Source organism: Delphinus delphis, chromosome 13 (genome assembly GCF_949987515.2).
Source record: "Delphinus delphis chromosome 13, mDelDel1.2, whole genome shotgun sequence".
In the NCBI taxonomy this organism is placed as follows: domain Eukaryota; kingdom Metazoa; phylum Chordata; class Mammalia; order Artiodactyla; family Delphinidae; genus Delphinus; species Delphinus delphis.
This window is the reverse complement of record NC_082695.1, coordinates 79,066,811-79,080,507: the sequence shown is the minus strand read 5'-3', so window position 1 is coordinate 79,080,507 and position 13,697 is coordinate 79,066,811. Positions and strand designations below refer to the sequence as shown.

The following is a 13,697-nucleotide window of genomic DNA, read 5'->3' as shown; positions in this document are numbered from 1 at the left end:
AACCAGTTTCTCTTTCTCCTATCATGTTAATTACCATAATAAATTTTGTGTGTTGTTTTTCTTTTCCTAAGCTTATTTTACAAAATCAACTTATGAGAATAGTCTCATATGGCATCATCTTACAACTCTGAAACATTTTTATCTGGTATCACGTGGTGCCCTAATTTGAACTTTTTTTATATACATTTTTTCTAGTTAATCCAATTGACATTTGCCTCTAAGTGGATAAATTTTTCTAGGTGTAAAGCAGTAAAAAAGAAGCTCTTAGTTTATAGATTAAGCTCACTTTTAAATATACTAAATTTGGACAAATTATCTCCACAATGATTGTCCAAATTTTCAGCTTCCTTAACATTGTATAGGAGTTCTATTTTCTGTATATTTTCATCAATGGCTGGTACTAAAATATTTAATAATTTTGGTCCATCATAGTGATTTTAAAAATGAAAAATAAATCATTTTTATTTTTGTTGTTGTTGAATATATATGTTTTAAACACAAGTGAAGAATAAAAAAATAGCTGTGCAAATACTTATTAACCAATTTCAAGGATATTAATTACCAGTATGACCACAAAGAAACTTTTATAACTAACAAAATTAACAATATTTTCTCTTTATCATCTAATAACCAACTTATATTAAATATTACAGATTCATAAAAATGTAAAGATAAAAATAGGCTTATACATATCAAGATCTAGATAATATCTCCATTTTACACTTGTTTTGTGTCTTAAACATCTTTTAATCTAGTATATTATCTTCTTTAAAACCCCTCACTTTTTTTCTCAAACTACTGACATGAAGAAACTATATCAGTTTTTTGACAGACAAATGCTATTTAAAATTCATTGTGTATACGATCTCACACATAGTGTGATAAATGCAAATTCAGTGTCAGTATATCTGGAGTAGCTCAAGATTCAGCATTTTTAATAAGATGCTGCTGTTCCACAGATCACAAGGTGGGTAGAAAATCCATAGAAAGATTAACAATTTGGACTTCTTTGGTTATTTTGGTTTCATTTTTTGGACATACTTATACTTCTGTAAGACCATCATCACAATCAAGATAATGAACATAGCCATCACCCCCAAATTTTCTCTTGTGACCCTTGGTAATACCTTCTTCCTACTCCTCTCCATCTCTATTCTCTCTCAAGAACTTATCTGTTTTCTGTCACTGTAATAGCTTTGAATTTTCTAGAATTACATATAAATGGAAACATGCAATCTGAACTACTTTTTGTCAAGCTTCTTTCACTCAGCATAACTATTGGAGATGTCACTTTGTGCATCAATAGTTCATTTCTTTTTACTACTGAGCATTATTACACCACATGGACATACCACACTTTGTTAATACATTAACTTGTTGGTGGGTATTTGATTTGTATCCAGTTTGGGCTATTATAAATAAAGTTGCTTTAAACATTCTTGTAAACGTCTTTGTATGGGCAAATAATTTTATTTCTCTAGGGCAAATATCTGAGAACAGAATGGCTGGATCATACGGTCAGCATATGTTTAAGTTTTTAACAAACTCCGCATCTGTTTTCTACAATGGTTGTGCCGGGTTCCATTCCCACCAGCAGTGCATGAAAAGAAACTATATTCCATTTGGTGCAGCAATCTATAGTCTTAATTATTTTATGTTGATTGATGGTACTTTTAACATTTGTTATACGTCAGTGATTTTTTTTGTCCTATTGGCATTTCAATAGAGGAGACCATTGTTACCTACTCCACTCCAGTAGAAGTAACTGTCTACTTCTTCTTAGCGCTGTTGATATTTATTTCATGTATTCTAAAGCTCTGATATTAACTTCAGTCACATAGGACTGTTAGGCCTTTTTGATCAATTTACTTTTTTATCTTTATAAATGTACTTGTTATGGCAGGTAATACTTCTTGTCTTGAGGTCTTGTTTCTGAGATATTAATACAGCATTTCAGCTAACTTATGATTATTATTTTATGGTATATCTTTTCTCATCCTTGTCCTTACAACCTATGTGTGTATTTATAATTAAATGATTTCTTTAGTACATAGTTGGGTTAAGTTTTTAAATCCAAAACTGACAAACAGTGCATATTAGTTGTTGTGTTTTATTAATCTCTTTTTAATGCAATGATTCATTTGGTTAAATTTGCTATACACTCTTGAGTTTACTTCTTCCCCCTTATTCTCCTGTTTATTATTGTACTAATAGCAGGTAATTTTTGGAATCTTTTTTCCCTTTCTTAGTCACTTAATATGGCCTTTTGTTTGTTTTCAGTGAGTGCTCTAGTGATTTCGATGTGCATCCTTCACTTCTCACAGCAGTCTACTTGAATAATTGCTATATCACTTTATCTATAATATAAGAAGCTGACCACCAGATAGTTTAATTTCCCACATCCCATTATTTGTGCCATTATATTCTGCATGTTATATATCCCATAATATTGTTATTAATTTATAAATAGTAAAGTATTTTTAAAATATTAATAAAAAAGCCTTTTATCTATATATTTAATATATCTATATTTATCTATATATTTAATATTGCCTTCTAATTTCATTACTTTATGTTGGGTCATATGTCCTTCATTCTGAAGAGTTTCTACTTAATATTTTTATAGTGCAATTGTGCTATTGATTAATTCTTCTAATTTGCTTTATATTACTCTTGTTTTGAAGGATATGTAATTACATGTTAAAAGTTTTTGTCTCAGAACTTTATGCATGTCATTCTATTGCCATCAGTCTTACATTATTTCTGATGAACATTTAATGGATATTCTTATTATTTCCCTTTTTCCTCTGGTTAGTGTTTAATATTTTTTCTTTATATTTTATTTTTAGTAATTTTACAATAACATGATTTTTGTTTGTTTTGTTTTATTCTTGCTTAGTGTTTGTTGAGTGTCTTTTTGGGTGAGTAATTGTTCTGCACGTTTGAAAAACCATTGGCCACTATTATTTTCTCTTCTTTCTTTTTGGGGTTCCAGTTATATATATATATGTTATACTATTTGAGATTGTCCCATAATTATTGAAATTCTCTCTATTTTAAAAAATTATTTTTTCTACTGTCGATGTTATCTTTCTACTTTAATTTGAATCATTTCCATAAAGCAATCTTTAAGCCAATGACATTTTCTTCTGTAATGTTCAACCTTTTGATAAAACAATTTTGGATTTCAGATATTATATCATTCAGTTCTAGGAGTTTCATTTTTTGAGTTTTTCTTTTTTTGCTGTGTTTCATCACATGGTCACTGAAATATTTGATTTAGACAATTGTCATCAATAACTGGTAAAACTTTAAAAGAAAGAATGACTAGGAAATTCATAATAAATGATTCAAATGACAGTGATGAATGAATGAATTCCTAATGAATCTTAGGAACAAGAGCAACAACTTCAGGACAGGAAACAAAATGTGACAAAACTAAGTATTTTGTGCCTCCAGATATCATGGAATATGAAATATACAGCATCAGCTATGAGTATTGTTGACAAATATTTAAAATTGTATCTAATCAAGACTCTACTAATTTAAAGGGAATAAAGAACTATATTAAACCACACTATGGGCATGCAGTCAGAAAAGTCCATAACGTGGGAAACTCTATAGGATCAATGACCTTGTTTGTTCAAGACATAAATGGAAAGAAAAATTAAATTTAGAGTCATGAATCTTGTGGATTAACTGAGACTTAACGAATGTCTCAACAAACTGCATTGTGTGGACATAGCTGAATCCTGACTCAAAGATGTCTAAAGAATTTTAATTTGAGTATTGGTTGGATATTTGATTATATTGAAGACTTACTCTTAATTTTTAGTATTCAATTTTGATCTTTAAAAAGGTCATGTAGCATTTGTGCCCAAGTGTGTTTGTGTGTGTGTGTGTGTGTGTGTGTGTGTGTGTGTAATGAATGGTTAAAATGATAACGACATTTAAAATTTGTTTTAATATCAGGAAGTGGATATGTATATAGATTAAACAAGACTGACCGTGTTTTGATAATTTTGAACCTAAGTAATGGTATATAGGTGTTCATTATACTCTGTTTAGATGTATGAAGATACCATAATATAAAGTTAACATAGATGTTATTTACCCAACATTTTAAGCATAATTCATATCACTGTTAGTGATAGTTTTACAAATGTATATAAAATATCTTCTCATAAAGAAAACTGTACTTGTTCCAAATGTCTTCATTATTCACTAGCTATCAAAATATATATTTTAGCTATTTCTAAGCAACAGACATAAGAATTTCAAATATTTAACATAGGGTGAAATTCATCTTTAATTTTCACCTCAGCTGAATTTCTTCATGACTTTCATTAAGTAAACTTATAACAAAGAATACATCTGCTTGAAAGAATTACAGCGGGACCACAGGATCCCCGTTTATGACAATGTGTTCTTTCTTAATTAGGTGTTTTTAACAACTCTTCCTAACGAACCGAAGACCTAAAAAACCTGTCAGGGACAATCAAAAATATGTGGAGAAAATTCAAAACAAGGTCATATGAAAAACTCCTAGCAGAAAGAGATTCTATGACTTTTCTGCTGATTATGGCATTGTAGATTGGACAAAATTATTTTTCTTTATTAATCCCAAACAAACAAATCCAATTTGGTTATAAGGAGGCTCTATATAGATGTGGAAATTGCAAAGTTATTCAGTTTCATATAAGGGTGAGAATTACGAATCATATCATGGAGAGCTGGTATGATCAGTATCAGGTTAATGGAAAATTTTAAATGGAAAAGTCAGTAGCTTGAGTTTTTTGTCTTAATATTTACATACTAAAAGATACCTTTCATCTCCATTTTACGTATTATAAACATTCAGCCATTTTACCCAAGCACTGTAATTTTTCATTTATTTTTTTTAAAATCGCTTTATTTCTTTGTTAAGATGAAAAACATTTCTTTCATATCTTTTGCAATATAAAAATATCTTAACAGGATTTCTATTCACATGATGTTGTATAACATCAGTATAAATCGGTGTAAATGTTTAAATCCCCCAGGTTTTAAGTTGAATTGCCATTTTGTCTATTTAATTAGCTATGTAAAATACCATAACATGGGAAACTGGATGCCAAAGCGTATCTATTGAAAAAGAGGAAAAATGTCACATTTTTCCCTGGCTTGATGGTTGATTTAATTGGATAGTTTGAATTTTACTGAGATAGAAAGGAAGAAGTAAGCAGGTTAAATTTTTAAAAATATCTCAGTGTCAGTTATCAATCAAGGAGATTGCTAGAGCAACTTTTCAACCGTCAGGCAAATATATGACTACAATGAGCAGAAATTTGTAACTGTGCCATTCAAATTATTGCTGAGTTACAAAACATAATTAAGTAGCTTAACTGGAAGATGAGTGTGTATTTCTGTTCCATTTTTACAGATGCAAAAGTTGTTTCATGTCTTTAACAATTATGCGAGAAAATGTTATTTTTTAAATGTCGAGAATTTTGTTTTGTTTTTTGTTCTCTAGGAATATGAAAGATACCTAAGAGTTAAAAATCTTACAAGGGAACATAAGATTTTTGTTTGCAACATACTGTTTCTCTGAAGAGTACCAGTTGGAATCAAGATCAGAATGAATTGCTGCTTATTGCTGCCTTTTATGTTGGGAATTCCTCTCCTATTGCCTTGCCTTATAGCAACAGAAAACTCTAAAACAGAGGAAGTTAAGCACCCAGCGGGATCTCATTTGAGAGTGAGGCGGGGCTGGATGTGGAACCAGTTTTTTGTACCAGAAGAAATGAATAAGACTAGACATCACATTGGCCAGGTACTGATTTTCTGAAAGTGCTACAGGAAATAACCTTGTAAATCTGATCGGAAGAATGGAGGAGGCTTTGGTATTTGATGAATTCTCCGTTTTTCTTAGTGGAACCATTAGAAAGCTTCAAACACCAGCATAATTGATTGTTATATTTGCAAGCACCTAAAATAGTCGCAAAAACTTGAAGAAGAGGGAAAGCTCTGGTTTTTAAATTTCACTTTAACCTCATACAAAATTGCAGCATTTATCAACATCTGGAAATGTGATGATGTTGTTTTTGGTAATGGATCAAAGCCACCACACGGAGAACAGTAATGTTTACCAACGGTATTTAGCTTGATTTTCCATTATGCTAAGTAGGTGTTGATTTACCCCTCATTAATTTTTAATGAAGCAGATTAATACCAAGTCCTTTTACAGTTATGTAGCTTCAAGAGCCTACACACTTCATTTGATTAGTGAAGTTGACGTAAAACAAATAATTATTTCATTTTCTTATAAGAATACATTTTAAGAAAATTTCCTTAATGAGACAAAACATTTCCTATTTATGTTTTTGGGTTTTACTATTATTTGATTTTCTTCAAACAGAGGTAGTTATAATATCATGTCCTTCTCTGTAAGGCTCTTTCTCTGGATGAATGTACTGAAATAAGTTTAACCACTAATTAACTGACACTAAAATTTAATTGGGCCCAAAGTGTGAAACACTCAAAATTTATTAACTCTCTTTTTCTAGCCCTTTTAGGAGAGCTGCAGTGTTAGTGTGTTGTCTGGATTCCATATGGGTTCATCTGTCCCATCAGCCAAATATATGAGTACATTCATCCAAAGGCCTAGATTAGGGTTTTAGGCAAACAGATTTCAATTGCGCGCGCGCGTATGCACCCGCACGCGCGTGTGCCTGCCTGCTATAAGTAATATTTCTCATCCCTTTTTATTTTCTAAGATAACTCCAGGTAAAGCACAGGCAGAACAGTGTGAGGTCCGTTGTTAAGTGTCTGCTAGTTACCTGAGTCTCTAGCCATATTTACAGTGGACTCCACAGACCCCCATAGGCTCTCCCACCACTGAATAAGGAGATATGCTACTATTGGCAGGCGAATGTTAGTGGTAAGGCTCTACAGGGAAGTGCATCAATGCAGTCAGAACAGGGACTAGTCACTGAATAACTCACATTTTCTGGGTTTTGTTTTTCTGCTCCCTACACATATCTCCCATTACCTCCTTTCATATAGCGGTTTATTTTGCTTCTTTTTCATTCTGTAAAAATATTTATGAAAATATTCTAACAGATTCGTTTCCTCTAAACAGCCTCATTAAGCTTAAACCACATGCAGGTAACTGGTTTAAAATAGAGTAATAATGAATACGTACATGCTTATAGTAATAGAGCTGGTAAAAATAAAATGTAGTTGATGTGTCCAAAATAACTTTCTTTTTGATCTGTTTGTTAAAAGAGATTAAATTTGGAAAGCACAATTAGGTAAAAATTTAGTCATATTGATTTGCCAAATTGATAGTAACTATGTAATTGAAAAAATATTTTTGAATGGAAATACAGAAAATTTTATAACACTAGAATCCACAAAATTGAAATGTGTTTAACTTATGCATTTTGTGACAAGAGGAAGATGTTCAATTTTTTTTTAATTAAATATGGGTCCTTAAAAAGATCAAGGTCACTGATCTATGAAAATTAACATGAATGTACTTGAAATACATTTATTCATGACTGAATTTGACTTGTCTTCATTCTAACATTCAAATTTTCAAACTACATTGAAATAATATTTGGAAACCAGGGGCTATGCATTGCTTTCATTTGGTATACTTATTGGAGAATACATTTGTTTTCCACAATTTCTTATCACTGGGGCATGGGGATTTCACTTTTATGAGTAATGAAGGACTTTCAAATTTTAAAAGCTGTAACTCTTTTTTATTATCTTTTTATTATCTCCAATTTGGTTCTTTCATTGTAGAGCAGTGATGTTCAACACATTATTAAAATTAGTTGTTTTAGATATCTTTAGATATTCTCCACAATCACATAGAAAAAATTATTAATTAGTCCAGAATAATATATTGTACTTCAAGCTATCAGAAAAATTATGAAATTAAGGTTGTATTTTTTGGCTAACTTTGTAAATTTTCAGAGAAGCTCTTACTTTGCAGAAGGGTATATTCATAAATGGTGAATCAAGAAAACCATGGATTCACAATAATTAAGAGATTATTCTCTAATGCTTCCTTTCTTTATGTAAAAATAAGTTGGATATGAAAAATCATACAATGTTACCTATATCATGACATCTTTTTTATATATAAAATTCAAAATTCCATTCACACTATGAATAATGAACAAATTTACTTTGCTCTTAAATAAATAAAATAGTGAGGACAAAAGAAGTACATTTGATAACTGAGTGACCTATGTTGGAAAGGAAGAGTTAGGGTTAATTTGGCTAAAACTCAAGGACTAAAAGACCATGTTAGGTACTGGTTTGCAGGGGAGGATCTGAGATCAAACAGGCCTTTTGTTGTAAATCATAATTCTACCCCAAAACCATGTGACGCTGTGAAAGTTTTTAAAATTTTCAGTCTCATTTTCCTTCTCTATTGAAAGAATTTATTATATCAATTATGTGTATTTTACAATGAATGCATGAGGATTAATTGAGAAAACTAATATAAAGCAATTTGTAGATTTTATGGATGATTGAGATTATTATCATCTTCTCAACATGCTCCCTAATTTTCTCACTAATATTTCCATGTTTTCTATGTGTTTTTAGCCTAGAGATAGAACATCACTGTTTAAATTTATTTTAGATCATTATCTCTCTGTCTCTAGGCCCCCATCTAATATAAATATTTGAAAGTATGGTTTTAGTGACTAAAAATGTAATCATATAGAGTAAACACAAACCAACTTTTTTGTGCATAATGTATAAAAGGGGCTTTGTTTTTCAATCATTATAGTTTCTAATTAGAATCATCTGTTTAGAGTAATGAAATTTGTATAGCGCTTTACGTTGAAAATTCAAAGACTTCTCTGCCTGGTGATAGATTTTAATCTTAAACTTAACATTTTACCTCACTTAATATAATATGGGAATTATATGGAATTTTTAACTTAGGGAATAATGAACAGACATGAAGATGCAATGATTAAAATTTGTCTTAACATGTTTGGAAAGTAAATTATCTCTCTTTGCACTTGCAGCTAAGATCTGATTTAGACAATGGAAACAACTCTTTCCAGTACAAGCTTTTGGGAGCTGGAGCTGGAAGTATTTTTGTCATTGATGAAAGAACAGGTGACATATATGCTGTACAGAAGCTTGATAGAGAGGAACGGTCCCTCTACACTCTAAGAGCCCAGGTAATAGACACCACTACTGGAAGGGCTATGGAACCTGAGTCTGAGTTTGTCATCAGAGTGTCGGATATCAATGACAATGAACCAAAATTCCTAGATGAACCTTATGAGGCCATTGTACCAGAGATGTCTCCAGAAGGTATTGCATATTAATTTACGTCAAAGATGTACCTATTAACAATGAAAGCAGATTTAAAATTTCGAACATATGTTTTGGAAATGAATTATTTACCGTTCTACACGGGTACTTCCTTCTGCAAATGTGTTAAGTAAAATATTTGAAAAATTAGACTAATGATTAAAATCTTGTAAATAATCATACTATATATTAATAAGTAATTTGTCTTGTTAAAATATAATTTCAGTCTTCAATAGAAAGAAACGTTTATTTGAGTATACATAAAATTCTTTAGCTTGTTCACTTATTGGTTTCTTCAATAAAATAATTTAGTTTCCAAAACAAACTATCCTTTTGTATCTCAAAAAATACATAAGATCATCCTGAAAGAGTCACACATAAAAACAGGAGAAACCAATTTATAAGACTAGAATCCTAGATGCATCTAAACAACGGAACATGAAAACTAAAAACAGAACAAAATGGTTGCAGACCTCTGTTTAGCCATATCCATTTTTAAGTTCTTTTTCAAACCCAATGTCACTTTAATAAATATTTTAAATATAATACTTGTAGAAGAGAATGCTTTCCATGAGATGTAAATCAGACATGTCTTTCCAATAGGGGGAAAATCATGGTATGGTTATACAAAATTTGTCCACTCATTCTTTGTCAGAAAAGTTTAATAATACAACAGATAGTAAAATTTAATTCACAAAATTTACTTAAGTATGATAAACTTCAATGTGATTTAATAATTGCCATTTTTAAATTATGCTAATGTGCTTTAAAACTGCCTCACTTAAACATTTGATTCATTAGCCAGGAAGTCTGAAAATGTATATTCCATTATATATTTTCCTGATTCTTCATTTTTTTTAACATTCCAGGTAACAATTTAAAGACCTATTTCTACATGTATTCAGAACATAGGTTTTTAACAACAGCCTAAACAAATTTAGCTGTGTAGCATGTATCAAGACAAACTGTCCTTAGATATAATTGACACATTAATATTGTCCTATAGCTAGGCAGTGATATATTTCTTCTTTTTTAAAATAAATTTATTTATTTATTTATTTTTGGCTGCACTGGGTCTTCTTTGCTGTGCGCAGGCTTTCTCTAGCTGTGGCAAGCGGGGACCGTTCTTCATTGGGGTGTGCAGGTTTCTCATTGCGGTGGCTTCTCTTGTTGCAGAGCACAGGCTTTAGGTGCATGGGCTTCAGTAGTTGTGGCACACAGCCTCAGTAGTTGTGGCTCACGGGTTCTAGAGCACAGGCTCAGTAGTTGTGGCACACGTGCTTAGTTGCTCCGCGGCATGTGGGATCTTCCCGGACCAGGGCTTGAACCCGTGTCCCATGCATTGGCAGGCGGGTTCTTAACCACTGAGCCACAGGGAAGTCCTGCAGTGATATTTCTTTTTCCCCTTTCCATTCTTCTCCTCCTCCTCCTTTCTCTCCTCCTCTTCCTCCTTCTTCTTCAACTAGCATATGTTATGGGCCTCACATGTTCTAGGAACTTTTTGTAAGACTGGGGATTCAGTTGTAAAGGAAATATATGAAGTAACAGCTAGTATGGAACTTATAGTTATAGCACACGAACAGTAAATAACTCTTTTAAATAAGCCAGGTAATATTTGACATTGTATGTTATTAAAGTGTTAAGTATGGGTAAAGTATGATGATGATTAATTGACTGGAGGAAATGGGGACATTTAGGAGGTGACATTTGAAGGAAATGATACAAAGGGGCCAGCCATGCCATGTTCTGGGAAAAAAAAAATTCCATTGCAGGGTGAGGAGAATTGCATATATCAGTATTGGAGTTATTGGCATATTGCTGGCATGGAGGGCATGACAAAGGATGAGATCCCCTAAGTAGAGAATTTAGGTAGAGAAAAGGCAAACATACAGGGTGACCAAAGTGTTAGAACTTAGTTGACTGCTGAATTAGAATCAATGAGATTGGTCAGTCATGTAAGCAAAGAAAGACACGAGGAGAGACGTTGCACAAGAAGAGATCCTCCAACTCTGTGGAAGCTGCTTTGAGGTTGAATAAAATCAACGTTATTATTTCTCAAGCATTTGGTACAAGTTTACATGCTGCATCACCTATGTAAAATAAGTTTTTGCAATATGATATGTCTGATAAAGTGGGCATAGTCAAATATCGTCTTAAATTTATTTTTATAAAGTCCTTTGCAAAAACTAGATTTAAGATTCTAGAAAGCTGTCTAGAAAGACACAACTGATTTAAATTTTGCATGTTTGAAGAAAATCTCTCAAGGGTAATATAGGCAAACAATATCAACTATCAATGTAATGGATAGAATGCAGAATTGATATATTACAACATATTATGTTGAAGTTTATTATAGGAACAAGTAAACTGAGAAACTACTTTTATTAAAATCTAATTCTGAGACAATAATTTTTTAGAATTAAACTTTTGTTCACTTAACAGGGTACATACCAACTGATTTAAGAGATCTTCAGGCTGCAAGAGTCCATCACTGGCTCTTTGCATTTCCAAATAGTTAGGCCATCTGTGATCAAGCTATGCTGACTCAACTCAGAGGCTCACAATGACCTTTGGATCCTTCAGTCACCAAGAGAAGGCTTTTCCCACTCTCTGGTCTACATTCCTTGCTAATTCAATTTCATGAATCTAGTCAATTTAAATTTTTAGGAGTTGCCGTTAGTTATTCAATTCTAATTACAGGATGGTGTCTTAAGGTGGAATAATAGGAGTTAAGGGTGAGAGGATTCAGTATACACATATTCGTTCTGGGTTATTGGCCCTTCCCTTTACACATAATCATTGTGATCATTTTGCATTGTCACCGGTGTTCTAAAGTAGGGCGATCAGATTTCCAGTTCTACCTATGACAGCCCTACTAAACCCTATTTTTCTTTTTTCTGGCATCTTGTCCTAGAAGCATTTGTCCCTGATTTTTAATTTTTTAAAAATTTTATTAGTATCTGCATTACAACAAGCCAGAGTTAATTTGGTAGACATCTACTTTCTTTAGTTGCAGTTTCTTTCATGGTGTGTGAGAAAAAGTGTGTGAGACATGTGGGCAGTGAATAAAGTTGTTTTAAGACATGGTTAAATCTGAAAGAGGGCTAGTTATAACCCAGTACACTATATGATAAAACACAGTTAAGCTAAGAAACCTATTAAATAATGTAAATATGTATGAAGAATATCCTTCTGATGATATATTTCAGGTTAAAATAGTCTGCATAAGATATCTTTCATTAATGTACATATAGACCATTTATCCTTTAGAAATACATTTATTTCTAATATAATTTAGAGAGAATTTAATTTTTGATCCATTAATGTAATAAACCCAACTTTGTCACTTTTAGTGAGAGCACAGTAAAATGAATAAAGAGAGACTAAACAGGTTAGATTATATATGTGACATGTACCATGCTTCATACATTGATCGAGTCAGTAATGCACATTAAAGATGATACGCAACAACTAAGTGTCTGTTGCCTTTATTTAACTGGTGACACAAGGAAGGGGGTACTGTGAAACAATTATTGATTATTTCCATGAAAGACACATTATTGGCCTCATAGTGATTTTTTCAACTTTGTATGCACTATAGTATAGCATACCTAACTGCGAGTGAATGCACAATTCCTCTTACACATAGCAAGTCCTCATGGAAAACATAAATATACAAAATATTATCAAATATTTTTGTATTTCTTAATTGCTTTGATGTTTATTTATTATTACTATTTATTTACGTTTGACTATTTTTTGAAGATTTCTACAGTATTTAAATTACTGATTAGGAAAGTATACAGGCTTACTTCTCTCTATTGACTTTTTTAGAAAAAACATTTAGAAAATATTTAGAGGGTTTAAAGTTGCTTAATCTGTATTTAATGAATTGTAATGTCAATAAAACTGAAACAGGAAAAAAGGAAAGACTGAAACAACTGAAGAAAATAAAATCAGATCATCAGAGTGATGTAAGAGTTGAACATTGCTAAAGTCCTTCTGAACTTAATAGGCGACATTTACAAATTATGCGTAAAAATAAAGCAAGACTTTATGCAATGAACTTTTGGAAATTCTGCTGCATATTTGTATCATCTTAATTTATTTTACATTTCTTTTTTCCATGGTAAGTTTATAGTAAGATTCACAGACACATGATTTCACACACACACGCACGCACACACACACTCACTCACTCACAAACATAAAAAGTGAATCACTGGTTAGTCATCAATCGTTCATTATCAAGCACTGTTTGAAACATTGAAACATTGTAGAATTATGCCAGTTCTGTAGGATTGCTACTTTTAATTTAAAAGTGCAGTGAGTCTTATATGGGAGAACAATAATTATTTTCCTAGAAA

The 13,697-nt window shown here is 31.7% G+C and overlaps 1 protein-coding gene across 1 annotated transcript in view; it reads left to right on the top strand.

The window, feature by feature from the left end:
- The window catches only part of CDH19 (cadherin 19), an 80,726-nt gene that overhangs the window by 24,638 nt on the left and 42,391 nt on the right, over nucleotides 1–13,697 (top strand). The window contains exons 3-4 of the mRNA XM_060029565.1: nucleotides 5,513–5,812; nucleotides 9,036–9,330. Coding sequence (XP_059885548.1) covers nucleotides 5,618–5,812; nucleotides 9,036–9,330 — 490 coding nt within the window. The 5' untranslated portion in view covers nucleotides 5,513–5,617. The remainder of the gene's footprint in view (nucleotides 1–5,512; nucleotides 5,813–9,035; nucleotides 9,331–13,697) is intronic.